The 27232-nt window shown below is 56.7% G+C and overlaps 6 protein-coding genes across 9 annotated transcripts in view; 2 read left to right on the top strand and 4 right to left on the bottom strand.

The window, feature by feature from the left end:
- The window catches only part of KDM2A (lysine demethylase 2A), a 46299-nt gene extending 43431 nt beyond the window's left edge, over nt 1-2868 (bottom strand). Inside the window, exons 1-3 of one of the 4 annotated variants that reach the window (XM_064163432.1) lie at nt 2797-2868; nt 2336-2363; nt 463-567 (exon numbers count right to left, since the gene is read on the bottom strand). In XM_064163432.1, coding sequence (XP_064019502.1) covers nt 463-567; nt 2336-2363; nt 2797-2816 — 153 coding nt within the window. In that variant the 5' untranslated portion in view covers nt 2817-2868. Of the gene's footprint in view, nt 1-462; nt 568-2335; nt 2364-2693; nt 2714-2735; nt 2773-2796 lie in introns of those variants that run through there. The other 3 variants (XM_064163435.1, XM_064163434.1, XM_064163433.1) reach the window with 3 other exon arrangements.
- Nucleotides 2869-5077: 2209 nt separating this feature from the next.
- On the bottom strand, nt 5078-6752 carry RHOD (ras homolog family member D). Its single transcript, XM_064164020.1, has 5 exons — nt 6624-6752; nt 5988-6075; nt 5576-5685; nt 5343-5477; nt 5078-5245 (listed from the first exon to the last, which is right to left on the bottom strand). The coding sequence occupies exons 1-5, from the start codon at nt 6750-6752 to the stop codon at nt 5078-5080; spliced, it is 630 nt and encodes a 209-aa protein (XP_064020090.1).
- A 3026-nt stretch (nt 6753-9778) lies between these two features.
- Nucleotides 9779-10696, top strand: LOC135186318 (mas-related G-protein coupled receptor member H-like). Its single transcript, XM_064163949.1, has one exon. It carries the CDS (start codon nt 9779-9781, stop codon nt 10694-10696), a length of 918 nt encoding a protein of 305 aa, XP_064020019.1.
- Nucleotides 10697-13871: 3175 nt separating this feature from the next.
- LOC135186319 (mas-related G-protein coupled receptor member H-like) lies at nt 13872-16273 on the bottom strand. The gene is made up of 3 exons (XM_064163950.1): nt 16229-16273; nt 15731-15857; nt 13872-15413 (listed from the first exon to the last, which is right to left on the bottom strand). The coding sequence occupies exon 3, from the start codon at nt 15373-15375 to the stop codon at nt 14431-14433; it is 945 nt and encodes a 314-aa protein (XP_064020020.1). The 5' UTR covers nt 15376-15413; nt 15731-15857; nt 16229-16273; the 3' UTR covers nt 13872-14430.
- A 4790-nt stretch (nt 16274-21063) lies between these two features.
- Nucleotides 21064-22026, top strand: LOC135186372 (proto-oncogene Mas-like). The gene is given in 1 exon segment (XM_064164022.1): nt 21064-22026. A coding segment is annotated over 1 exon segment (963 nt).
- Nucleotides 22027-25816: 3790 nt separating this feature from the next.
- On the bottom strand, nt 25817-26743 carry LOC135186373 (proto-oncogene Mas-like). The gene has a single exon (XM_064164023.1). The coding sequence runs from the start codon at nt 26741-26743 to the stop codon at nt 25817-25819; it is 927 nt and encodes a 308-aa protein (XP_064020093.1).
- Between the last annotated feature and the right edge of the window lie 489 nt (nt 26744-27232).

Raw genomic sequence — 27232 nt, forward strand, 5'->3', positions numbered from 1 at the left:
CTCAGAGGATGCATGCACAAGGACAGGTACACTTGAACCCAAGGATGAAGCCAATTCAGATTTCATAGCACACTCAAATCCATTCCAGGCCAAGGTAACGGCGACATGAAGCATTTCAGCTCCTCTCTCTGGTCACACACTCACAGAGAAAAACCTGCTGTGACAGGAACTGGACCAACACTCATTTCATGTTTCATCCAGCAGCTTGGCAAGGTGTCTTGCCCCAGCCCTTCCCTCCCCCAGAGTTCAGGAGCCAAGTTAGGGCAAACTTGGTGACACAAATAACGTCCCACAAAGCCATCTAACCCTCGGCCAGCTGAGATAACACCTCTGGGCAGGCCACAGCGATCCACCACAACGCTTTTTGGGGGTTGTTCAACCCTGTTGCCAGTGAAAGTCATTTCTTTCTTCAGTTACAACAGAATCAAGAACAGAATTTGAGTGCTCAAGGCCAACACTGACCAGTCTTTGGCTGTAACGGATCCTTTCCTCCTCAGGCTCCATCTCCGACTCCTCTGAAGAGAGCGAGAAGGACACACCAGGACTGCTGTCTTCCTCCTCTTCCTCCTTTGAAGTCAGAGGGAGATAGTGAAGCAAGGCACACAGAATGAGACACCTACATTCCTTGTTTCTTCGCCCTTTTTGAGGCAGATTCCATCCCCCTGCACTAGGCTGAGCCAATACCATGGACGAGTCCACCCCAACTTTCAATACTCCCAGTCTAACTTTAGGCATGACCTCAGGTAAATGACTCTGCCAGCTGTTCTGTAACCCTACATGAGCTGCAGGTCTCAGAGCTGGGAAAGGTCTCCTCTCCTCACTATGACCAGCACCAGTTGGCCCACGCCACGATTTGGAGCAGACAAGCTGCTGTCAAACACTCAATGGCAGTCAAGGCGCAACCAGAGCACAAGATTATTCGAGGTCCAACTCCTCCAAAACCATCACTGCCACACTCCAGGTATCCTGCACTCTGGGCAAAATACACAGGTTGCCCCATGAGCAGGGGGAAGGTAGATGTGACCTCTCCTACACACAGTGCTTGGAACAGCTGCGGATATGGGACTAACTGCTGTCTTGAGGAGACCTACAGGCTCAGCTCTCAAAATCTGCCACCTTGTGACACCGCACAAGAACATGGGAAAACCACCCAAGGTGTCAGATGGCACTTAAAACTTTCTTTGTTTTTAACGGAACAGAAGGAAATCAAAGCCTAGATACACCACATCTCTTAATCCCTATGACCATGCCTACACCAGATCTCGGGGGAAGCAATCTGCCACCCTGAGTAGCACTACAGAACCACTACCAAGAGGGTGAAGGGAACTTCTTTCACCCCGCTGCTCCTCGACCCTCCGAGTTTGACAGCAGAGAGTTCCCAGCTCTGCTACCACTTCCCTCACCCCTGCTGCCAGCACCTTCCAGGACCGGGACTCCCCCCGCAGCTAAGGCAGCAGAGACTGGTTCCCTTCACTCGTTAAACTCCCGGTTATCAACAACTGGAGTGCAAGGCTCCAGCCAAGCCACCCTGCCTGCAATACCCGCTGTCACAAACTCGGGGCAAGCACACCAGAAGCGGAGCAAACCACCTGGCCCCGAGCAGAGCTCCCGGCCCGAGGAAGCATCCCTGGACCACAGCAACAACCCTGGCCACAAGCAGAGTCCCCAGCCTAGGACAAGCACCCCCTGACCCCGAGCAGACCGCCTCGACCCCAAGCAGAACTCCGGGCCCGGCGTAAACACTTCCAGACTAGAGCAAAGCCCCCGGTTCCGGGCTGACCTCTCCGGTCCCGGGCAGACCCGTAGCAAGCACCCTCGGACCAGAGCAAACCCCTCCGGCCCGGGGAAAACAACCCCCGCCGCAAGGAGACCCCCTGGCTCCAGGGAGTACATGCGGCCCCGGCCCCGGACAGAGCCCCCGGTCCGAGGTGGCTCCACCAGCCCCCGGCCCCATCCCACCCCCGCGGTGAAAGCCCGTCCCGAGCCGCTCTCCCCCGCCCCTGCCGCAGGGCGAGCTGTCCCCGGCCCGGTCGAACAAAGCGGCGGCGGGGGAAGCCCCCGGGCTGGCGCTCGGACGTCAGTCCTCGGGGAGCTGTCACCAGCACCCTGCAACCCCCGGGAGCCGCCCGCCCCGTCGCCCACCCAACTTCCCGGCCTGGCCTCTCGGGGGCCCGCAAGGGAAGGGGCGAGCCGCCCGCTCCCTTCCAGCCAGCACACCGGTCCCGCCGCCCGCTCCCTCTCCGGGGACTCGGGAAAACTTAGGGGTCAGGCTGGGGGTCGGCGAGCCCACACCAGCCCCCCCACACAAACACTTCGCCCCCAGCGAGTGGCTCACCAGGTCTCTCCTGCGCCTTTGTCCTCTTCTAACGACGAGACGGGGAGAAATACAAGAGACGGAGGAGGAATCCCCGGGTCAGGCAGCGATCGTGTCCCGGGCTCGGGCCCGGCCCGCCGGCCGCGCCGCCCCCCCGGCCCCGTCACCGTCCGTCTGTCCTTCCTTCCCTCCCTCCCCCTCCACCCTGCGCCCCGCCGTTTTCAGTGCGGCCACCGTGGCTAGTGGTCACTGACAGCCCCACCGGCCACCCCGGGCGACTGCCCGCTCCAGCGGGCCCCGCTCCCCAGCCCGGCGCCGCGTCCACCGGGCACAGCGTCCCCATTTCCCTCACCACCACCTCCACCTCACCCCGCCGCACCCCATCCCCGCCGCCGGGTAGCCGGGCCGCCGGCAGCCTCACCACCACCCGCCGCCCCGTCCCGCCGCCGCCCCCCCGGCCGAGACACGGCTCCCCTCCTCACACAGGAGCCGCCGCCGCCATTTTGAACCCGTCAGAGTCTCACATACACACTGCCTCGGCCGCCGCACTGCGCCTGCGCCGCCCGCAACCTCCCCTGACCCCCCCCCGCCGCCGCCTCCGCCGCCCGCTCTGCGCATGCGCCCCCGCCCCCCTCCCCTCCGCTCCCCTAGGGCTCCGGGGGCGCGCATGCACCTCGGCGGCCCCGCCCCAACGCCGCGGGAGCGAGCGCGCAAGCGCCAGTGGGACGCTGGCCCCGCCCCTCCGCTTGGCCCCCGCCCTTTCAGCGGGGCTCCGCCCCCTGTGGCTGCGCGTGCGCCGGGTGCTGGGTCCCGCAGCTGTCGGGGCTGTAGGGGCTGTGTGGGGGCTGTGCACGTGTAGGGGGCGCACAGGCCTCACTCGCGCCCCCTGCGGGCGGCTGTGCACACCCGCAGGGTACGCATAGACACGGGGCTATGCGCACGTACGTGTGTCTGCATAGCTAGGCATGCAGCTGTGCGTCCGCACAGGCGTGCACGCCCTGATCCCTATGGAGATAAGCGTGCCCGTATGTGTGTGCGCGTGCGGGCATGTAAACACAGGCGTGAGTGCTTGTGCGCACCCACATGCGTGCGGCACACACCCGGGTGCGCGCAGCTCTCGCCCGTGTATGTATGGCACACACACATGCTCCTCCGTGTAATGGAGCACACCCCTACAGACATGGAGCACACATGCATATATATGTGCAGCTCACCCCTACAGACATGCAGCACACATGCATATATATGTGCAGCTCACCCCTACAGACATGCAGCACACATGCATATATATGTGCAGCTCACCCCTACAGACATGCAGCACACATGTATATATATGTGCAGCTCACCCCTACAGACATGCAGCACACATGTATATATATGTGCAGCTCACCCCTACAGACATGGAGCACACATGCATATATATGTGCAGCTCACCCCTGCAGACATGCAGCACACATGTATATATATGTGCAGCTCACCCCTACAGACATGCAGCACACATGTATATATATGTGCAGCTCACCCCTACAGACATGGAGCACACATGTATATATATGTGCAGCTCACCCCTGCAGACGTGGAGCACACATGCATATATATGTGCAGCTCACCCCTATGTACATGCAGCACACATGTATATATGCAGCTCACCCCTACAGACATGCAGCACACATGTATATATATGTGCAGCTCACCCCTGCAGACATGGAGCACACATGCATATATATGTGCAGCTCACCCCTATGTACATGCAGCACGCCCCTGTATATGTGTACACACCCTTCTACACATGCTGCACATCCCTCTATGCATCCAGCACAGCCCTCCACACCTGCAGCTCACCCCTATATACGTGCAGCACACTCCTGTATATGTGTACACACCCCTCTATACATCCAGCACACCCCCCCCACACCTGCAGTTTACCCCTATATAAATGCAGCACACCCCTGTATATGTGTACACACCCCTCTATACATCCAGCACACCCCTCCACACCTGCAGCTCACCCCTATATACATGCAGCACACCTTTGTATATGTGCTACACACCCCTCTACGCATCCAGCACATCCCTGCACACCTGCAGCTCACCCCTACAGACATGCAGCACACCCCTGTACATATGTACACACCCTTCTATACATGCTGCACATCCCTCTATGCATCCAGCACACCCCTCTATGCATCCAGCACACCCCTGCACACCTGCAGCTCACCCCTATATACACACAGCACACCCCTGTATAGATGCAGCACACCCCTATACACACATGCACCAGGCGTGCACCCCAGCCAGGAAAGAGGAGGGAACTGGTTCCCAGAGGTCACCCCCATGTCCCATGCTGACATACGTTGAGCTTTAATGGCAGAGCTGCCCCCAACGTCCCCCTGTGTCACCCCTCCCATGCTGGCCTGCCAGCAGTAAGGAGACCCCTCCCCGAATCAGTTCTCTGCCTCCCAGACTGCATCTGTTTAGTGCAGGCAGGCGATGCTTGGATACTGGTGAGACAGTGCTTGGTGCCCAGGGTCAGCTGGCAAGGGGACAGGATGGTGGCAGTGGTGGTTTGGTGGTGGCAGATGAAGTCTGGCAGCAGCTGGCATCCCAAGCACTGGGGAGGGCAGCAACAGATCCTGAGTGCTGGTGAAGGGACAAGATGCTGACAGCTGAGGTCCAGTGTTGACAGAGCAGATGGCACCCTGGGCACTGCCCCAGGCGAAGGGGACAGCAGCAGGTCCCTGGGGTGGTGGCAGGGGTGGGGTCTCAGCAGAGCACGCAGCCCCTGCGGGGTCGCCTCCTGCGCTGGCTGCGGCGGGCAGCGTTGAGGGCAGCACCACAGGCCTTCACGAAGATGGCCCCAACGTTCTCCTGGTACCTGGCCGAGCACTCCAAGTAGGACACGGCGTGGACCTGCCGGGCCATGGCCTCTCCCTGTGGGGAGTCAGGGGGTCAGACCTCTGCCAGAGACCCCAGCTCCCCTTTCCCATGCTGGGAGCCTTTGCTGGCTCACTGAGGGGGTGGCACTTGCCTGCTGGTAAGAGATGGGCTCCTGGCGTGCCTCCTCCAGCTTCTCCAGCACCTCCTGGTCCCGCCGCAGGTCTGTCTTGCAGCCCACCAGCAGCACTGGCACACCCTTGCAGAAGTGATTCACCTCTGGGTACCACTGTTGGGGGAGGGAGGGTAAAATGTCACACGGGGGATGGGGACTTCAGACGGGCAGCAGTGCAGGCTCCATGCCACCCCCCACAGAGGCTCCCTCACCTTCGTTAGGATATTTTCATAGCTGCTGGGGCTGGTGACGTCGAAGCAGATGAGGACGACGTTGGCGTTGGCGTAGGACAAGGGACGAAGCCTGTCATAGTCCTCCTGCCCTGCCCGGTGGAGAAGCAGACCATTATGCACCAGTTCCCTGCTGGGCTGGATGCCTCCCCACCTGCCACCTCATCAGCCCCTCCAGCCGGGGAGGGGCACGATGGGGCTCCGGAGACATAAAGTGGCAGTGCTGAGAGTGACATCCTGAGGGACCCGCTGGATGGGGTTAACTCTTCATCTCCCGTGGTCAGTGCGGGGGAACACCCCCCAAACTTTGACCCACGGGTGTGGGACACCTCAAAACCCATGAGATGGAGGCATGGGGGACAACAGCTGCCTGCCTTGTCACCTCGTGCCCCACCTGCTGTGTCCCAGAGATGGATCTTCACGGGCTTGCCGCCCACCTGGATGGAGGCTGTGTACTTCTCAAACACGGTGGGGACGTAGACCTGGGGGGGACAGGAGGATGTGAGACAGTGGACAGTGACAGAAGGGACCCCCAGAGGCGTGTGTGCCCAGGACAGGGCATGGGGAGGTACCTGAGGTCAGCAGAGGGAACCAGGGGGGCAGGAGACTGTGGTGCCATCCCGATACAGATGGAGTGGGGACCCTCCTTGTCCCCCACAGCCCAAGGCAGCATCGAGCCTCAGGCAGCCAGAACGTTCCCAGCGGGACCCAGAAGAGCAGTTCTGGGGCACCTCTGGGCTGCTCCCCGTCCTTGCTCCCCAACCTGTGCCCCTCCCCAGGCAAGACAGAGCTTCCTATCCACCTGCCAAGGGTGTGCCACCCTGGACCCCTGTCAAGCTCTAGACTGTGCCACCCCCTCTGCCGATCGCCCCAGTCCCGTCTCCTGCTGTAAACGACGCCGCTGCCGCCGCCGTGCCCATCCCATCCCATCCCGCCGCCCTTTATCTGTGCCACCGCTCTCCGGAGAGCCTGGGGACAGCGATCCCGCTCGCCATGGCACTGAGGTCCCAGGGGACAGGCAGGTCGGTACCTTGGGGAAGTCACCCCTGGCGAAGGCCACCAGCAGAGACGTCTTCCCGCAGCCCCCATCCCCAACGACGACCACCTTGACCTCGGTCTCGGGGGGTCCCGGGCTCCGACCCCCCCGCTCCTGCTGCATGGGGGCAGCCGACGGAGCCACAGAGCCTGCCTGGCCTCGGCGGGGACGGAGACACGGCAGCGGGTGGCACCCGCCCAGTCCAGGGTGCGGCCACCACCCAACAGCCAGACCCGCCCGTGGCGTCGCTTAGGGCTGGGGTCATGCTGGTGGCATCGGTCGGGGCCAGGGCACGGCTGGCAGACAGGCGCTTGTGCCCACACATGTATGGGCACACTGCACGCACATGACACTTTGCACACTCATGACACCTTGCACACGCACCCTGTGCATGCTCAGGACCCTCCTGTAAGTGAGTGGCACATGCATGGCACATGTTGGTCACCCCTGGCATGCTCCACCTCATGCCAACCCCTACGTGTATGACTCCATCCCACACATGAAGCTCCTTGAGCACACACATGCACAACTCCATGCCATGCCTGAGCTCCTTGGCACACCCCCCTGGCCTGCATGACCATCTCCTCCTCACGCTCTTCCATGCATGTCCATATGTGCACAAACACACTCATGGTATGCCCCCACCTGCTCAGTGCCCACTCGGTGCCCACTGCAGGCAGGGACCCTCCCTGACGCCCTGCAGCCTGGGTTTTATTGCCCCAAACACCTCAGGAGGCAAAGTCCAGGGTGGAGAGCACTGCAGGAGTGGGGGTGACTCACAGCTCTGTCACCCTCCCACCCCTTGTTGGTGCCACCTCTCTTGTCACACCAGGTGATGTGCCCAGCCCTGCCTGGTGTGCCATGCTGTGCCATGCTGAACCATGCCCTGTTGGGAAGCTCTTTCCCTGGTGCCCAGCCCAGTGGGACACAACTCGGCAGCCCCCAGCCCATGATTTCTTCTAGGTGACACCAACATGCTGATGGGAATACACTGCCACACCTGGCTTTGTCTGGGGACATGCCAACCCTGCATTGTTGCCAAGAGCCCAGAAGGTGCCATGCCACACCGACCACCCTGTATGAGGACCTCCTTGATCCCACTGTGGGAGCTCCAAGGATGCTCAGACATGAGGCATTTGGGGCATGGGGTGTCTCTGGGTGGTGGCTGGGCTAAGGGTGCCCCACGAATGGGTGGCCCCTCCAACCAGCTCCCTCAGTCCTGTTGTGGGTGCACTGGGTGAGCTGGGCAGGGCTGTTAGTGAGCCTAGGTAGCAAGTGGAGGTGAAAAAGCAAAGGGCACCCAGAATTGAAGGGGTGCTTTGCCCACTGCCCAGCCATGTTTGAGAAGACATGGAGGGCAGCCAGTGCCACTATGGGGAGGAATAAGAGATCATGTCCCCCACACCCCAGCTTGGAGATCCCTGAGACCTCCTTACTTCTGGTGAGTTCCCTCCTCTGCCACTCCAAAGCCTGGCACAGGGTAAGTGGATGTGTCTGGGGTGGGACTGAAAGTATGGATGGTGGGCATCATGTGTGCTCTTCCCTGCCATTCCCCACAGCCCTGTGCTTGGGTCACCTCCTGCTTGGCCCTTCTAGGTCTCTTGGTGGAACTAACCTGTGTGGGAATACCCTGCAATGCCCAGAGCAGCTGGGGCAAGTCTGACCCAACATCTTCAGCTTGGAGAAGGCTCTGAGGAGACCTTACAGTGACTTTCCAACACCTCAGGATGGAGAGGAACTCTTTGTAAGGGCCTGTGGTGGCAGCACAAGGGGCAATGGATCTAAACTAGAGCAGGGTAGATTCACATTGGATGTTAGGATGAAGTTCTTGACTGTGAGGGTGGTGAAACACTGGGACAGGTTACTCAGGCAAGCTGTGGACTCCTCATCCTTGGAAGTGTTCAAAACCAGGATGGGTGAGACTCTGAGCAACCTGACCTGGTGGGAGGTGTCCTTGCCCATAGCAGGAGAGTTGGAAGTGGATGATCTTGAAGGTCCCTTCCAATCCAAACCATTCTATGATTCCCTGATGCCATTCTTACCTCTGCAAGGGGTGTCGTGTCTGCAGGCTTGGTGTCTCACTCTTCCTCTGCATGAGGCTGATGTTGCTGAGCCCTGGCTTGGGTTTTAGGTTGGGGCTAACTGGAGCAGTACCTGCTCCCAGACAGCATAGCTGAGACCCCTATGGGCCAAGATGGCTCATTTGTGATGTGCTTTGCTCCCACTTCTGGCTATGGACTCCTTGGGCTGCTGGATGCTGAGGCAGTCGGAGCCCTCTCCTTGGCCCCTGTGGATTTGGCCTCGTTTCTTTGGGTTGTTTGCTCAGGATGTGACCTTAGCTTGAACACCAAACTTCCACCAAAGCCTGATGGACAACAAAGATGGAGGAAAACCAGAGCTAATTCACACGCTGGGAGGCTGGAAGGCAAATGGACCCAATAAGGAAGGATCTCAGAAGGACACAGGGTGAGGGGGAGGAAACTGGAAAGCAATAAAACAATTAGGGAGGTGGTAATTATCAGTCTAATGAGGTATGGGTTGGTATCCTAAAAGCATCAAAATTCTCTCACAGCAAGATGTAGCAGCTGCAGGATCCATCCTCTGGGGCATTCTCTCGGACAAAGCATTTCCTTTCCCGCAAGACCAGGAGAAATTTGACAGGAGAAGAAGCTCTGCTGTGCTGCAGCCTGTGGCTCTGAAACTGCCCAGTGCTCACCATCTGACCTGTGAGCTTGCAGAAACGCTGCAGCGTTGTGTGGAGGGGAAGCAGGCTGCTCGGGTCTCCTGAGGACGTGGACACCCCAATTCTTCTCACCTGAGAAGATCGTGGTAAGGAGAGCTGGAGGGAGGGAGAGTATCCTGCTTGGGGCTGCTGCCTGGACAGGTAGGGTGTTGGGATCACAGCCTTGGAGCTCCTTGCAGCCCCTCCCACGCATGTCCTCCCATGCCTGGAGCTCCTCCACCCTCTCCATTGACCCTCCAGCTCATCACTGGAGAGGCAGTCATCTCCTCACCTTCCTGTCCCTTCCCTGTCCCCAACCCCTGCAGTACCACAGCACCAGGACCCCTCTCCCTGACACATCCTTTGGGGCCCTACTAACTCTTTGTCTGCTCTGACTGCAGCTGGGGACTGTGTCCCACCTGCCACCATGGAGAGGAACCAGACACCCCCACCTCCCACATCACCCACTCCAGAGCCTAATGATGATGACCCATGCAGGCTAGAGGTCACAGATGTGGCCATAGATGGTGTCACCCTGCTCATCTGCCTCTGTGGGCTGCTGGGCAACGGGGCTGTCCTCTGGCTCCTTGGCTGCCACATCAAGAGGAACCCCATCACCACCTACATCCTCAACCTGGCCGTTGCTGACTTCACCTTCCTCCTCTTCACGGTCATCTCCTCCATCCTCTACATGATTGAGAACATCTCCTGCTCCACTGCTGTGTCCCTGACATACATGAGGTCACTTTTCCTGCTCTCTCTGTTCTCCTACAACATGGGCCTGTACCTGCTGACAGCCATCAGCATCGAGAGGTGTGTCTCCATCCTCTGCCCGCTCTGGTACCGCTGCCGCCGTCCCCACTGCTTGTCAGCCCTGATGTGTGTCCTGCTCTGGGCTCTCTCCATCACTGTCATTGCTGTGGTGACTTCTCTGTGCCTGCTGCATGATCATGAGGTCTGCCAGGTGGCTCTCATCTCCATGTATGCCCTCAGCTTCCTCATCTTTGCACCACCCATGGTCATTTCCAATATGATCCTCTTCATTAAGGTCCTGTGTGGCTCCAAGCGGCGCCAACCCAAGAGGCTCTACATTGTTATCTTCCTCACTGTCCTCTTCTTTCTCATCTTTGGGGTTCCCCTCAGCATCTGGAGTTTCCTGCAGCAGTTCAGCTACAGCTTCCTGACCAACCAGGTTGTTTTCTTGCTTGCTTGCATCAACAGCAGCATCAACCCCTTCATCTACTTCTTGGTGGGGAGTTGCCACAGGCACTGCTCCTTGGTGTCCCTCCAGGTCGCCTTCCAGAGAGTCTTTGAAGAGGCAGCACTCACCATGACCTTCAGCTAAAAGGCCACCATATCCACACGGGCTGTGCTGCCTGCCTTGGCTTCACACTCAGATGCCCACCTATCCCATCTTCATTCCATCCTCATCATCATCCCCATTCCCACCCTAACCCATCCCAACCCATCCTCATCCCCATCCCTATCTCCATCCCAAACCAGTCCCATCTCAACTGAATCATATCCTTACCCTCTTCCTCTTCCCCTTCCCATTCCCATCCCAATCCATCCTCATCCCTATCCCCATGCTGAGCCAGTCTCATCTCAATCACATCCTTATCCTCATCCCCATTCACATCCCTGTCCCATCCCATTCCATCCTGTCCTCATCCCCACTCAATTCCATTCCAGCCTATTGTCACCCCCAGCCCAGTCCCAATCCATCTCCTATCCAGCCCAGCCCTATCCCCTGCTTAACCCATTCCAATTCTATCCTCACCCCCACCCCAATCCCCAACTCAAGTCACCTCTCTGCTTCCCATCCCTATCTTCACATGCACTCAATCCCAGACCAGTCCATCCCCATCCCCATCTCAATCCACCTCTCTGCTTCTTGTCTCCATCCCCATCTCCATCCCCATATGCACTCAATCCCAGGCCAGCCCAGCTTATTCAAATCCCTACCCACATCCCCATCTCATCTCTCTGCTTCCTATTCCCATCCTCATCTGCTCAAGCCCTTCCCATCCCAGCCCATCCAAATCCCCATCTCAACCCATCTCCATCTCTGCTCCCCATCCCATCCCATCCCATCCCATCCCATCCCATCCCATCCCATCCCATCCCGTCCCGTCCCGTCCCGTCCCGTCCCATCCCATCCCGTCCCGTCCCGTCCCGTCCCGTCCCGTCCCGTCCCGTCCCGTCCCGCTCTCTGCGGCCGCTCCCTCGCCGCCGGACGCAGCCGCCAGGACTTTGCTGCCCTCTAGCGGTGAAAGAGGAGCTGGGAACGCTCCAGCACCACTCCGCTCCCGCTGCCCCGCTCTCGCCTCCCCTGAGTCGGGCACCCCCGGTTGAAGTCCCTTCCACTGTCCGGCTCCGACCCCGCTCCCCCAGCTCAAATAAAGGCCCCTGGCTCCATCCGCCGCCTCCCAGTGTTCCTGTTCCTCTCGTTCCTCCACGGGCGTGGGAGGCTGCAGCACCAGGGGACAACTTCTATGGAGTAGGGATGTCCCCGAGAAATAGCCCCCACCTAAAGCTTGTGGGTGGACAATCCATAGGGAGGGACTGGAGCCTCAGGTTTGAGGCTGGACAGGGTTTGGGAAGGGGCTTCATGGCGGTGGGAGATGTGGCGAGGCTGAGTGCAGGGTGCAGGATGTGGTAGAGTTGGCATGAGCATTATGGGATGTGGTGGGGCTGGTGGGAAGGGGTATGGGACCTGGTGGAGTTGGCCAAAGGGTAAAAGAGGTGGTGATGTTGGTCAGGGACTGTGGGATGGGATAAAGTTGGCATGGTGAGTGTGGGATGTGGTGAGATGGGCATGGAGGGTGTGGGATGTGGTGTGACTGGCAGAAAGGTGTGGGATGTGGTAGGGTTGACATGGGGGATGTAGGATGTGGTGAGGCTGGCATGGAGAGAGTGGGATGTGATGATGCTGGTAGGAAGGGATGGGACATGGTAAGGCTGGATGGGGAGCATAGGAGGTGGTGGGGCTGGCTGAGATGTGCAGGAAGTGGTGGGGCTGGGCAGGGAGTGCAGGACATGGTAGGGTTGGCATGAGGGGCATGGGATATGGTGGAGCTGGTGAGAAGGTGTGGGATGTGGTGGGGCTGGTGAGAAGGTGTGGGATATGATGGGGCTGGTGAGAAGGTGTGGGATGTGGTGGGGCTGGTGAGAAGGTGTGGGATATGGTGGGGCTGGTGAGAAGGTGTGGGATATGGTGGGGCTGGCCAAGATGTGTGGGAGGTGGTGGGCAAACACTCAGGAGGACAAGAGAAACACCAACCCCAGACACACCCATGGGGACAGCAGTGCTGGAGGAGCCTTCCCCCAGCAGTCTGGCATGTCCCCTGAGGATGGACACTGTCCCTTCCTCCTGCCTCCATGGAGGAAACTGAAGCCTGCTGTGACGGTGCTTGGTTTGGAGCTATCTGATGTACCTCTGATGGCTCCAACACCACCTTCCCACACACTGCTGTGACCAAAGGCTTTGCCACCAGCTGAGACCTTGGTAAAGCCACAGGGAGGCAGGCAATGCCCTGTGGAGCTCGTGGTGACCAAAGATGTGACACCAAGCTCATGGAAGGTGGTGGCTGAGCCGGGGACCATGAACTTGCCCTCCTCTTGCTGCTGCTCCATCCTGAGCTGCTGAAGGAGAAACGCCTCAGCCTGCCAGAGCTGGAAGAGTCCTTTACACTTAGACATGGTTCTTAAGACCAAGCCCAAAATATCTGGGGAGATGTTTGTTATGAGACTAATGAAACAGTCTGGGGCCACCACCACACCCCTGGGGTCAGTCTGCCCACACCAGGTGTGCTAGCATGGTCCCAGCTGTGGGCATCATTTGTTGGCATAGAGTCATGGCTTGGAAAAGGCTTTTAAGACCACAGAGCTCTCAACCCTTACCTCATCACTGCCAGGGCACCACTGAACTGTGGCCCTGAGCACCACATCTCCAGGGCTTTGAAACTTCTCCAGGGATGGGGACTCCACCACTGCCCTGGGCAGTCTGGGACAGACCTTGACAACCCTTTCAGTGAAGAAATTGTTCCTCGTGTCCAACCTAAACCTCTCCTGAGGCAGCTTGAGGCCATTTCTCCCTGTCCTGTCACTTGTTTCTTGGGAGAAGATCCTCACCTCCACCTGGCTCTGGCCTCCTTTCAGGGTGTTGGAGAGAACCCTGAGCCTCCAGGCTGCAGAACCCCAGGTGCCTCAGCTGCTCCTCACCAGACATGTTCTCCAGACCCTTCACCAGCTTAGCCACTCTTCTCTAGACCTACTTCAGCCCCGCAGTGTCCCCAAACCTGAACCTAGGATTTGAGGTGTGGCCTCACCAGTGCCAAGTCCAGAGGGTTAAATCCCTGCCCTGGTCCTGCTGCCAACGCTTGCTGATCCAACCAGGGTGCTGGTGGCCTTCTTGGTCACCTGGGCACACAAGCCCTGTTTGTGTCTCTGCTCCCTCCACCCACATGCCCAGCCACCAGTAAGACCCAGAGGAAGCTGAAGGCATCTCAGAGGTGCAGGATGTTATTTATTGCTCTCAGGCAGCAGTGAGATACAGGAGCTGGGCACCAGCAGCTGGGAAAGGTGGTGGGGCTGTGGCAAAGCCTGCTGAGGATCCATGGTCCCCTCCACACTGGCACTGCAGGAGGTGGGAGGGGAGAAGAGCTTGGACACGTTGTAGGAGGATGAGAGGGACTTGGGACACTGGATGGGTTTTTCTCCAGCTCTGTACATGAGTTAGAGATTCCCAAAGGGAATGCTCATCCCAAAACCCAGGAGATATTTGGGCACAAGGACTTCTGGAGTATGTCCTTCTTGTGGGCAGAATGCCCTAGGAGCTGGGCTGGCAGGGAGGAGAAGATCCATGCTCCACCATGCTCCTCGCTGGGCATCTGCCCCTCGCATTGGCCTTGGCAATGTCCCTGCTCTCCTCTTCTGCACGGGGACAGGGTGACACCCTGAGAGGGTGCCACCGAGAGAAGGACATTAGGAGAAGCACTGCAGACATTCATCAGCCTGGCTGCTCAGGGGAACCCTCAGCCACTGTCCCAGGGCCTCAGGCAGAGCAGTGGAGAAGCTTCAACAGGCTGGGGCCAGCGTGTCCATCGTGGTGTCACTGCTACATGCAGCTTTGTCTTCTGGATCCTCAAAGACCCTCCTGAAGGCGACCTGGGGGGACACCGAGGAGCAGTGCCCACGGCAGCTCCCCACCAAGAAATAAATGAAGGGGTTGATGCTGCTGTTGATGCAGGCAAGCAAGAAAACAACCTGGGAGGATGCGAAGGTGTAGCTGAACTGCTGCAGGAAGCTCCAGATGCTGAGGGGAAGAGCAAAGAGGAGGAAGAAGAGGACGGTGAGGAAGATAACAATGGAGAGCATCCAGGGTTGGTGCTGCTGGGCCCCACAATGAGCCTTGATGAAGAGGATTGTGCTGGAAATGACCATGGGTGGTGCAAAGATGAGGAAGTTGAGGGCATACATGGAGATGAGAGCCACCTGGCAGACCTCATGATCGTGCAGCAGGCACAAAGAAGTCACCACAGCAATGACAGCGATGGAGAGAGCCCAGAGCAGGACACACATCACAGCTGATAGGTGCTGGGGACGGTGGCAGCCAGAGCTGAGGATGGAGACACACCTCTCGATGCTGATGGCTGTCAGCAGGTACAGGCCCATGTTGTAGGAGAACAGAGAGAGCAGAAAAAGTGACCTCATGTATGTCAGGGACACAGCAGTGGAGCAGGAGATGTTCTCAATCATGTAGAGGATGGAGGAGATGACCATGAAGAGGAGGAAGGTGAAGTCAGCAACGGCCAGGTTGAGGATGTAGGTGGTGATGGGACTCTTCTTGATGCGGCAGCTGAGGAGCCAGAGGACAGCTCCATTGCCCAGCAGCCCGCAGAGGCAGATGAGCAGGGTGACACCATCTATGGCCACATCTGTGACCTCTAGCCTGCATGGGTCATCTTCCTCAGCCTCCAGCACGGGTGATGTGGGAGGCAGGCCCATGTGGTTCACCTCCATGGGTGGATGCTGCGTAGGCGGTGGGATGTGGTCCCCGGCTGCGGTCAGAGTGGATGATGAGGTAGGTGTTAGTGGTTTGGAGAAGCCAGGGCTGAGCTGTGTGGGTGCTCACCAGCTCCCTGCACAGGGAAGGCACTAGTGGGGTGCAAGAGGGACATGCTAGGGAGGGGAGTGGTGAACGTGGTGGGAGAGGGAAGGGAGGAAGGTTCACTAAGAGATGCCGAAGCGCAGTGCATCGGGGGGAGGACCTGGAGACAGCACTGCCAGGCTCGAGGGGAGGGTGGGAGGGAAACTTCTGCCGGCGGTGGATGCTGGAGGAAGTGAAAGGGGGGATGCAGTAGAACACTGCACTTACCTGGGAGCTTTGGTGGAGCAGCAGGCAAGGGTGGCTGTCTGGCTGGACTCAGGCAGATCGATGTTCTCGTCTTGGCATCTCACTCTCCCTTTGGATCTGTATCCTGAAGTGGATCCTCCTAGGACAGCTACACAAAGAAGGAAGTCCCTAAGAGGTCCCTGCTCTTGTTCTACCAGCTCCTCTGGCTGCCCTGTCCCCCTGGTGCACCCCTCAGCAGATCTGGCTGCTCCCCAGCTGTGGTGGGGGCTCGGAAGAGCTAGGAAGGGTTTTGTAAGCAGCTACGTCAGAGCTCTTCTTCCTCCACTTTGTTTATCTGCCTTTGGGTTTTTTCTTTCTCCCACAGAGGAAGTGGCTTTTGCCAGAAACTCCAGAAGAAGAGTTTTGTGAACGGCTCTTCATTTATTCCTGATTAGAAACACTCCTCCCCGGACAACCACCCACTTGCTGGCTGCTTTCCCTCTCCTGGAAGCTTTCTATCGTGCTTCGTTTATCCCTAACCTGTCACAGGGCTCCTCAGACCTTACAGTATCCGTATGGGCATCCTCTCTCCAGCTGGTGGTGCTGCCGGTGCTGCTGATGCTGGCAGGATGCTTGGGTGCTTCTCAGAAGCAACTCCCCTTCTGGGAAGAGCATGAGGATCATTGCCAGAACCTCCCCTGGCCCTGAGGGATCACACCTTCAAACTCGACCCAGAAACACGCAATTCTTGCCAGCCTAACGTGGGCTTTGCCAGCCCGACTGAAGGGCACGTGCCTGTTTTCAGACAGGTTACAACATCACTGGAACTTACAGCCTCTGTTTGGGACCAGCTTTTGGGGTGCTGTGGTCCCAACAAGCTGTCCCAGTGAGCTGCACCGCATCTCTGCCTCTGCTAAATGCCCACCTCCCTGGGCAGCCTGCACCAGGGTGTGAGAGCCTTTTCATTGAAGTTTCTTCTAATGGCTGACCTAAATCTCTCCTGGTGCAGCTTGAGGTTGGTTCCTCTTGTCCTGTCCCTTGTTCCTTCAGAGAAGAGCCCAACCCTGACTGGGCTCCAGCCTCCTTTCAGGGAGCTCACAGGCTCACAGAATGTCAGGGGTTGGAAGGGACACGAAGAGATCATCAAGTCCAACCCCCCCCTGCCAGAGCAGGACCAGACAATCCAGCTCAGGGCACACAGGAACACATCCAGACAGGCCTGGGAAGGCTCCAGAGAAGGAGACTCCACAACCTCTCTGGGCAGCCTGTGCCAGTGCTCTGTGATCTTTACAGTCAAGAAGTTCCCTTTGTGTTGAGCTGTAACCTCCTGTGCTGCAGCTTCCATCCTTTGCTCCTTGTCCTGTCTCAGGCAGCAGTGAGCAGAGCCTGTCCCCCCCTCCTGACTCCCAGCCCTCAGGTATTGATAAACATTGACTCAATCCCCTCTCAGGCTTCTCTTCTCCAGACTAAACAGCCTCAGGTCCCTCAGCCTCTCCTCATCAGGCAGTGCTCCAGTCCCCTCATCATCCTCATAGCCCTCCCTTGGACCCTCTCCAGCAGATCCCTGTCCCTCTTGAACTGGGGAGCCCAAAACTGAAGGCAATACTCAAGATGAGGTCTCACCAGGACAGAGCAGAAGGGGAGGAGAACCTCTCTCTGCCTGCTGGACACACTCTGCTTAATGCACCCCAGGATCTCCCTGACCCTCTTTGGCCACCAGGGCACATTGCTGTGCCATGGACAACTTGTTCCCCACCAGCACTCCCAGGTCCCTCTCCACAGGGCTGCTCTGCAGCAGATCACCTCCCAGCCTGTCCTGCAGCAGTTCATTACTCCTCCCCAGGAGCAGGACTCTGCACTTATCCTTGTTGAACCTCATTAGGTTCCTCTGTGCCCAGAGCTGTGGAGAGCCAGAAGCTCTTCCCTCAGCCTCCTCTTCTCCAGACTAAACAACCCCAAGCTCCTTAACTGCTTCTCCCAAGATCTGTTTTTCAGACCCTTCCCCAGCTTTGGTGCTTGCAGGGGCAGGGCTGCCTCATGAGCACTGATTCTGTAGCTCATGGAGTTTCTCTCCTGATGTCTATTTTTACCTGAAGAAAAGAGGCCCTGAGCTGGCAGCATCACCCTTTGGTCACAGCCAAAGTTTCTCAGCCTTTCACTGAAATCCATTTGTGCTACATCTCTGCAAATGGACTTTAGGAGCCCAATGGTCTCCTGGGGTGAGTGAAAAAGAGTGTGGCCAGCAGGTTGAGGGATGCTTTCCTCCCTCTCTGCTCACTAGGGCTTGCTCAGCTCAGAGTGCTGGCTTAGCTGATGCCTCTCCAGATGCATCCAGCACTGGGTTCTCCTCAGGGCAAGGGGTTCACATGGTCACCCCAGCAAGAGTTGCAGCCTGGAGAAAGCCAAAACAAAAGCAGAGCTGTTTTGGGATACATTTCACTGAGAAAGTGCCTGGGAGGTGAGAGCTGCTGGGATGCTGTCACTGCTATGGATGCTGTGAGGGGTCTCACCTGAGGCTGGGCACAGCTGGAGCCTGGAGGCTCTGCCTTGCTGGGAGGAAGAGGATGGATAGTGAAGCTGCAGAAGCCAGGAGGTACCACTCTGCAGACCTGTGCTGACTCACACTGGTTTAAGCTGGGTTAAGAAAGCACCAGGTCATGTTTCTGATGCAGGTGATCCTGCTCTGGCAGGGGGATTGGACTAGAGAATGCCTGGAGGTCCCTTCCAGCCCCTGACGTTCTGTGATTCCCTTCTGGTCCCTGGAATCTGAGTGAGCAGAAGCTTTGGGAAATGGACCTGCTGAGCAGCTGCCTCATGCTTCACACAGCCTGTCACCAGGGCAGGATGTTTTCAGTTGATCCTAACATTGCTTTAGCATGAAAATCTCTCTCTGGGTTCGTTTTTGGAGGGCCAAATGCAGAAGCTGAAGCCTTGGAGCTGGCAGGGTGCATTGCTCTGCAGAGAGTGACAGCTCCCAGCACATTTCTCTGGTGGGTGGGGAGTTTCTGGAGGACACCACACTGGGACAGCCTGTCCACTCCTCTGTGGCAAGAGCAGATGCTGGCAGGGTGCTGAGGGGAAATTTGGAGGAAGCTGACCTAAAGTACTTGTGGTTGGAAGGACATCTAGGGCAAAAGCAAGGAGAGAGCTGGAGGGGGCAGAGGTCATTAATGCAAACTTTGAGCTTCTCTAGGATCTTTGGAAGCTCCTTGCTGAGATTTTTTTTAAGGGTATTTAAACAATCCTGGGAGGGGGAAATGCCTTTAGTTATTGGTTATGGATTTTCATTGCTGTTGCTTTTCATTGTGTTCTGATTTCTTAGAATTGGGTGGGCTGTAGGGGATGTTTCTGCTGGGCAAACTTTGACCCTCACCACAGTGAAGAGTTATCTCATCTAGCTTCAGCTTCTGGGCCTGTTTGTGGAAACCATTGCAGGCAGCTGGCTGTAGAAGACAGCTCAGATGAAACTCACAACTCCTTAAAGCCAGCCAAGCAGTATCAGTTCACTTCTTCTTAGGAAAGAAAAAGAGGCTTTCCTGAACTCATAGATTCATGGAATGGGTTGTGTTGGAAGGAACCTTAAAGATGGTCTAGTTCAATCCTCCTGCCATGGGCAGGGACACCTCCCATCAGCCCAGGTTGCTGGAGCCCCATCCAACCTGGCCATGAACACCTCTAAGGAGAGGCCATCCACAGCCTCCCTGAGCAACCTCTTCCACTGTCTCATCACCCTCATTCTAAAGAATTTCTTCCTGGTCTCCAGTCTCAATCTCCCCTCCTCAAGCTTCAATCCATTGTCCCTCATCCTATCACAACAAACCTTCAGCTGGTTCTCAGAGCTTCCCCTTGTGTTGGTGGACTGAACCACACTGGAGCAGCCCAGGGGTGGCACTGCCTGATGCCCAGGATCTGCACCCTGATCCTGAAGTCATCTCCCTGTGCTCTGGTTCATGCTGTTCTTGCTGCTCAGTGAGCAACTCCATGCACTTCCTAGCGTGCCCTTGGAAACCAAGCACTTGGAGGTCAAGTACCACCAAGAAGTTGTGGTATGCAAGTGGCAAACCTCCATCAGAATCAGCAACAGACATTCTGCAGCAAGCTTGGTGCACAGGGTCCTACAGCTACACCCTTGGGACAAGGGGAGGAAAGTTCAGCCAGTTCACCCAGATGAATGTTTGGGGGCTGAGGTTGGTTTGAAGTGAAAAAGAAGAGGAACCTGACCCAAGACCATTTGCTTCTCCCATAGGTCCAGCTCCTGAGACTTTTGGTTTAGTCATTTCCTGCCCCAAGCCAAGAATAGATTGTAACCAGAACCCTGGGGCTGTCCAGCACAAGCAAAGAGTTCCCTGGCTGCAGGAACCAACCCTTGAGAAGAAATCCAGCCCACTTGGCTGCCACCAAGACAAATATTTTGGGAAAGGACCTGAGAAGAACCACATGCTGGACACTGCACAGGCTCATCAAGACAGGCTTCAGCGTGGTTTCCCAAGGGATGATTCCAGGAAGCCTTGTGAAGGTCTTGTCTTGGTGGGTAGGAGGTGATGTGAGTCTGCAGCACATCTTCTGCAGGGACCTTCTCCAGGCTGTGAGAGCAAAGGTCAGGCTTTTATGAGTGGGGAAGTTTTTATCAACCTAAGCAGACCTTTCATGGCTTTGAAGCTGTTGGTCAATGTGCAGCAGAGCTGACTGGAGAATAAGGGTCTGCAGGATCTAAAGCCTCACGGGAAAAGGTGATGGGTAAAGGAGTCTCCTGCTGAAGGAACCCAGCAGCTCCCTTATATCAGCTGTAATGTTAGACACCTGAGAATCCATATGAGATCCACCTCCAAACCCACAGAATTCCAGCAGGGTGGGATTGGAAGGGAGCTCTGGAGATCAGCCAGTCCAAGCCCCCTGCTCAAGCAGGGCACCCACAGCAGCTTGCCCAGCAGCACAATGCCCAGGGCACTTGCAAGCTCTCCACACAAGCAGACTCCACAACCTCTCTGGGCAGCCTGCTCCAGCCCTCCAGCACCCTCACACCAAACAAGCTTCTCCTCATGTTTGGATGGAACTTCCACTTGCTCCTTGACATCTCCAAGGACAACCCTTTCAGCTTATTGTTTTCTTCCTCCAGATCTGTCTTGTCCAAAGCCAGGAAAGTGACATCTCCTTAGCTTCTGCTCTATCTCTGTCCATGCTCTTGTGCCAGGCATCTCATACCCATCTCCTCTCTTCCCTCTTTCCTGTGGTCCTTCTTTGTGGTTCTTCAAGTGGAATCTGGAGCATGGCTACAAAGGCTTGAACAGCCTGGAACAGCAGAGCAGCTAACATATCTCTGTTTCTTTTTATCCCTCCAGTTGTGAGGAAGAAAGACAAGCAGCAGAAGTTTCATAATGAGCACACTGTTCTGTGCCATGGAAGGTGCCAGCTCTGCTTGCCAGGACCAGCCCAACGGGACGGTGTATAACAGCAGCTGGCACCACAGCCTGGGGGATGATGAGCACACCTGGAGTGACTGTGGAGCTGGTCACTTCAGCAGAGTGGCTGCCACACTGCTCGCCTGCTCCTGCGGGCTGGCAGGGAACGGAGCTGTGCTGTGGTTCCTCTGCTGCCGTGCCTGCAGGAGCCCCAGCACCGTCTATGTCCTCAACCTGACCACTGCCAACTCTGCCTTCCTCCTCTCCATCACCACTGCCCTCCTGATGTTTTACACCCCAGAGTGCCTCTGCTGCAGGCTGGGCTCACAGGATGTGACAACTCTGTTGAACATCACCATCCTCTTCACTTTCACCGCCAGCATCTACCTCCTGGTGGCCTTCAGTGCCGTGGTAACTCTGTCCACCCTCCCCTCATCCTGCTGCCCCTGCCACTGCCACTTGCCACTGATTGTGTGTGCCCTGCTCTGAACCCTTTCCTTCATCCTCATCATGACCCTTTACTTCTACCCTGCAGCAGTCATGGTCCTCATCCTGAGTTACTTCTTCTCAGTGCTTATCCTGTCTATTTCTGGTCTAATCCTGCTTGCCAGGGTCTTGTGCTGCTCTCAGCAACACCTCCCAAGGAAGCTCTGTGTTGTGGTCCTGATAACTGTCATCTTCTTCCCCTTCTTGACTGCTGATTTTTGGTGCTGGCTCCTGCTGAGGCTGTTTGACTTGTCTGGTTTTGCCTTTGACACATCTCTCCTGCTGGCCTGTGTGAACAGCACCATCACCCCTGTCTTCTTCTTCCTTGGGAGCTGGGCAAATAGGTTCACGTTCTCTGGTAAGGTTTCTTCCCAGGGGGCTTTTGAAGATATAACAGAGCCCCTAAAGGGAGGCAAAGCTCCCACAGACAACCCAATGGAAATGAATGTTTAAACCTCTGCAGCCCCTCCCTGAGAGAAGACCCTCAGGAGGTGGAGACATCCCATGAGTTTCAGGGCAAGACGAGCAGGTGGTGTCAGTGTGGGTCTGGCTGTAGCTGAGCAGAATTAAAAGCAACACAACAGAACTAGAGAAACCAGAGCACAGATCCTGTGAGTTCTGGGGAGTGTTTTGGGTCCCTCACTCACACCTGGACATTGAAGGACTGGAGCAGGTCCAGAGAAGGGCAAGGAAGCTGGGGAAGGGTCTGGAGAAGAGGAATGGTGAGGAGCAGCTGAGGGAGCTGGGGGTGTTGAGGCTGGAGAAAAGGAGGCTGAGGGGAGAGCTTCTGGCTCTCTGCAGCTGCCTGCAAGGAGGCTGGAGCCAGCTGGGGGTTGGGCTCTGCTGCCAAGGATCAAGTGATGGGACAGGAGGTAAACTGTGTCAAGTTGCCCCAGGGGAGGTTTAGGTTGGACATGAGGAAAAAATTCTTGCCCTTGAGGCTTGTCCAGGCCTGTCCCAGGCTGCCCAGGGAGTGGTGGAGTCCTCATTCCTGCAGGTGTTTCAGAGCCATGGAGCTGTGGTGCTGAGGGCCATGGTTTGGTGGGGCTCTGGCAGTGCTGGGTGAAGGGTTGGGCTCATGGTCTTGGGGATCTCTTTCAACCAAAATGACTCTGTGATTTTCCTTTCCTATGGCAATGTGCTGGGTGGGAAGGAACCTCCTGCCTGGGGTGGACAGGGCACAGCAGGGTGAAATGCTCCTCTAAACCTTTTGCTTTGGAACCTTTACTCTGAGTCCACCCTACCCAAGAGCTCTGAGCTCTCCCTACCTCAAACATGATGTTGCTCCACCCTGTGCACTGTCAAAACAGAGCAGTGGAGGCTCTTATCTCCTGGCATGGTTTTGGGCTCTCTGCTGAAGAGAGGAGAAGAGAAGCTTGGCACAGCAGAACAACTCCTGGGCAAAATCCTTGTGGGTGTTGACACATGCAAAGAGGAAACATTGCATCCAGCTTCCAGTCCAGGCAAGTGCTTGGAATGGCCCCTGGAAGGCTTTCCCCAAAATTAATCCCTTCTGTGGCAACCTGAGGGTTGTCTGCACATATTGTAGGTCATCATCTGCACCTGAGAGCTTTTGACTGGAACTGCCTCTCGTGGTTCCTCCTCCTTTTCTCTGGATGGTCTGAGTGGTTCTCTCCAGCAAACATCGTTTCGCAACCGTGTCCTGAGGTCTGCCTCCATTTCTGCTGTCTCTGTTCCTCAGAGGGGTGGTGTTAAAACAAAACAACCCCAAAGCTCAGCTCCCTGCATGGAGACTCTCTAAAGCCTGGATTTGCTATGTGGAAGAGTGTGGCCAGCAGGTCCAGGGAGGTTCTCCTGCCCCTCTGTTTTGCCCTGGTGAGGTTGCAGCTGGATTCCTGGGTCCAGTTCTGAGCTCTCCAGCTCCAGAGAGACTGGGAACTGCTGGAGAGACTCCAGGGCAGGCTCTGAAGGTGCTGAGGGGCCTGGAGCAGCTCTGTGAGGAGCAAAGGCTGAGAGCCCTGGGGCTGTGGAGCCTGCAGGAGAGCAGCCCCAGAGGGCATCTGCTCAGTGCTCAGCAACAGCTAAAGGAGCTGTGGGGGGCAAGAGGCTGGGGCCAGGCTCTTGTGAGTGGTGCCCAGGGCCAGGCCAAGGGGCAGAGGGCACAAAGTGGAGTGCAGGAGGTTGCATGTGAGGCTGAGGAGAAGCTTGTTTGGTGTGAGGGTGCTGGAGGGCTGGAGCAGGCTGCCCAGAGAGGTTGTGGAGTCTGCTTGTGTGGAGAGCTTGCAAGTGGCCCTGGGCCTTGTGCTGCTGGGCAAGCTGCTGTGGGTGCCCTGCTTTGGCAGGGGGCTTGGACTGGCTGATCTCTAGAGCTGCCTTCCAATTCCCTCCAGTCTGTGATTCCAGGATCCTGTGACAGAGGGAACTGGAAAGGAGACAGTGACCTTTTGATGGAGAAATAAACCCCAACCATTCAATACTCCTGCCCTGATCTGTAAAACCTCTGATAATAAACTCTTCTTAGATCTTTTATCTGCTCATGTGCCTTCACATGACTCACCACCCACGAGTTATACTTCTGTTTTCCTCTCTAAAAGCAGTGGCATATTTATTAGCCTTAGATTTAAAGGAGTGGGCAAAGGATGGACAACTTCAGAGGCAGGGAAGTGGGTGGGTGAGTACAGGCTTCCCTGCCCCCTGCAAATGGCATCATGGCCCCTGTCAGGCTTTGTGCCTCCTCCCCTCTTTCCCAGCAGTCTCCCCTCTGGTGGGATGCTGTGAGGTCCCTTCGTCCTGGTCTTTTCACTGCTCTTCGCTCTCTGCCTGCCCTGCACCCTACAAGAAGGTGCTGTTCCTGAGGAAAGCTGTCAGCACACATGGGAGTCTCCACTGCCCTGGTTTGGTTCAGCTGGAGGCTTCCTACAGCGAGATACATCTCTGCTAACTGCAAGCATCCCAGGCAGCATTGGAAAGGAGGCTGGAGCCAGGTGAGGGTTGGGATCTTCTGCCAAGGAACAAACGACAGGATGAGAGGAAAAGGTCCCAGAGAGGTTTAGCCTGGAAGTGAGGAACAATTTCTTCCCCCAAAGGGCTGTCAAGATGTGGCCCAGCCTGCCCAAGGCAATGGTGGAGTCCCCATCCCTGGAGGGGTTTCAAAGCTGTGGAGATGTGGTGCTGAGGGCAATGGTTTGGTGGTGCCCTGGCAGTGCTTCATTAAGGGTTGGACTCCATGATCTTAAAGCTCTCTTCCAACTTAAACTGTTCTATGATGGGTTTGTTGCCCTTCCCATCAGCTGGGCTCTGCCGACAACTCTACAGAAGGAGGATGTCACATCCATGCCACTCTTCTGCCATCTAGAGGCACCAACCTCACAGATAGTCATCAAACCACCACAGGTACCATACCGGTTGTGCCTCGGGAGCCCTCTGAGCCTGGCTGTGGGGTCTGGAGTTGCTGGTCCTACTGGAGGGGAATCCATACAGAGATGGGTTCATCTGGGCAGGGAGGGGGATATTGGTGCAGGCAAGTTGCCAGGTAGAATCTGTTCATAGAAGTGTTCTGATGGCTTCCAGTAGCCTTTGGCTCTCTTAGGAATCATCACCTTCAACCTCTTGTTGGGGAGGCAGCAGATGTAGAGGCATGGGCAGCTCTGTCATCACAATGTCTCCATGCTGAACCTCCAGGGTCAGGAGGGGACTGCATGACTCTACACAGCAGCCACACTGGTGCTTGGCACAGCAGCAATTGGCTCTACTCTGTCAGTCTTTCACTTCTTGACAGGTGCCAGGATGCTGGCAGGATACCTGGGTGGTCCCCATGGCTCGCCTGTGTTGGCAGTCCTTGCACAGCCCTGCCTTGCTTGAACCCCAGACACCATAGATAAATAAGGTTGTTTTGGCTAAGAAGGGATCTTCAAGGTCACCTCCTCCAATTCCCTGCAGTCATCAGGGACAGTTTCAACTACAGCACAGGTCCAGACAACCTGAGCTGGAATGGTTCCAGGGATTGGGCACCTGCCACCTCTCTGAGCTAACTCAGACAATATTTCACCCACCCTGAGCACAAAGTGAGAGGCGCAAAGTGAGAGGCACAAAGTTCCCCCAGGGCCTTCTGTTGGCCTTTCCCCAGACAACAGAGCCCCACAGCACCACACAGCTCATCTGCCACAGGGATAGTTTATTGGCTGGGGCCAGGGCAGGGATGGGCACTGCAGTGGAGAACACAGCGTGGGGCACAGCCTGTCTGCCAGGCTCCACATCTCCAGGCCTCCTCACCAGGCAGGTCTCACACACTAGTCTCCACCATGTCATCCCCAGGCTCCTGGCTCCTCTCCTCTCTTGTGGCTTCCTCTTCAAACAGTCTTCGGAAGGCGACTTTGAGGGAGCATCGGAAGCGGCGCTGCCGGCAGCTGCCCAGCAGGAAGTAAAGCACTGGATTGATGGAGCTGTTCAGTGAGGCCAGCAGGCAAGAAATATAAACACATTCTGGATTAAAAACAGGAAGGAGACTTGACACACTGAGAGGAAGCCCAAAGATGACCAGAAAGGTGACACTGAGCAGGACAGCAACATAGAGTCTCCCTGGGTGTCGTCTCTGTGAGCCGCATCGGAGCTTGATGAACAGGGCCAGGTTGGAAAGCAGCGGCAAGACAGAGAAGAGGACAAAGTTCACAATGCTTAAAACACCAAATACTTTGACACAGCTATCAGTAGCAGCACAAACCAGAAACGACAGAAGAACAAGAAGTGTAGCCAGAGCCCAGAGCACCCCACACAGGATGCCTGACAACCGCTTTGGGCGGTGGCAGCGGTACCAGACAGGGAAGACAGCAGCCAGGCACCGCTCCACGCTCATGGCTGTCAGCAGGTACATGCCAGCCAAATAACAAAGCAGGAACAGCAGAACCATGATACCGATGCTCAGCAAAAGGGCATCACTAAACTGACAATATTCTGTTGAAGTCGTGAATATGGTAAAAAGGACAAGCAGGGTCAGGAGCAGGGAGCAGTCAGCCACGGCCAGGTTCAGGACGTAGACAGTGAAGGGGTTCCGCTTCATGCGGCAGCCCAGGAGCCACACCACCACCACGTTGCCCACAAGCCCGCAGAAGCAGATGCAGGTGAAGACACGTGATGTTATCAGGAGGGAAGGGTTTGGGCTTTTACAGGGAGCGTGGCTAAGTCCCTGCGAATCTGCAGGTCCAGAAGGCATGCTGCTCAGCGAGCGCTGCGCTGTGATGCTCTCCTCCACAAGGAGCGACCCTGCCGCCTCCTAGGAGAGATGGGGAAGAAGAAGGGAATGAGAAGCTTCAGCTCTTCCAGCATTCCATCTTTCCCCATGCATTCCTGTGTGACCTGAGCTAGATTTTACAGTCCTGCTCTGGCAGGAGGGTGGACTCGATGATCTCTGGAGGTCCATTCCAACCCCTAACATCCTGGGATCCTGGGATCCCACTGCCCCACACCAGCCTGAGGCTGTCCTATGAAGAACTCAAGCCTTGTTGTGCTCAGGGTGAGCTCCTGCCCCTCCAGGCCTCTCCCCGTTCCAAAGGCATTTCCCACCTACCCATCCCCAGCCTCCCACCTCTTAGTGCACCTGGGAAGAGTTCTGCTGCAGGAGCTCCAGCACTTGGGGCCTCTGTGCAGCTTCCAGGCTTGACAGCAGAGAAGTGATGGCAGTGGCTGCTGGGGCCAGCCACTG

This window comes from Pogoniulus pusillus, chromosome 24, assembly GCF_015220805.1.
Source record: "Pogoniulus pusillus isolate bPogPus1 chromosome 24, bPogPus1.pri, whole genome shotgun sequence".
Classification (NCBI taxonomy): Eukaryota; Metazoa; Chordata; class Aves; order Piciformes; family Lybiidae; genus Pogoniulus; species Pogoniulus pusillus.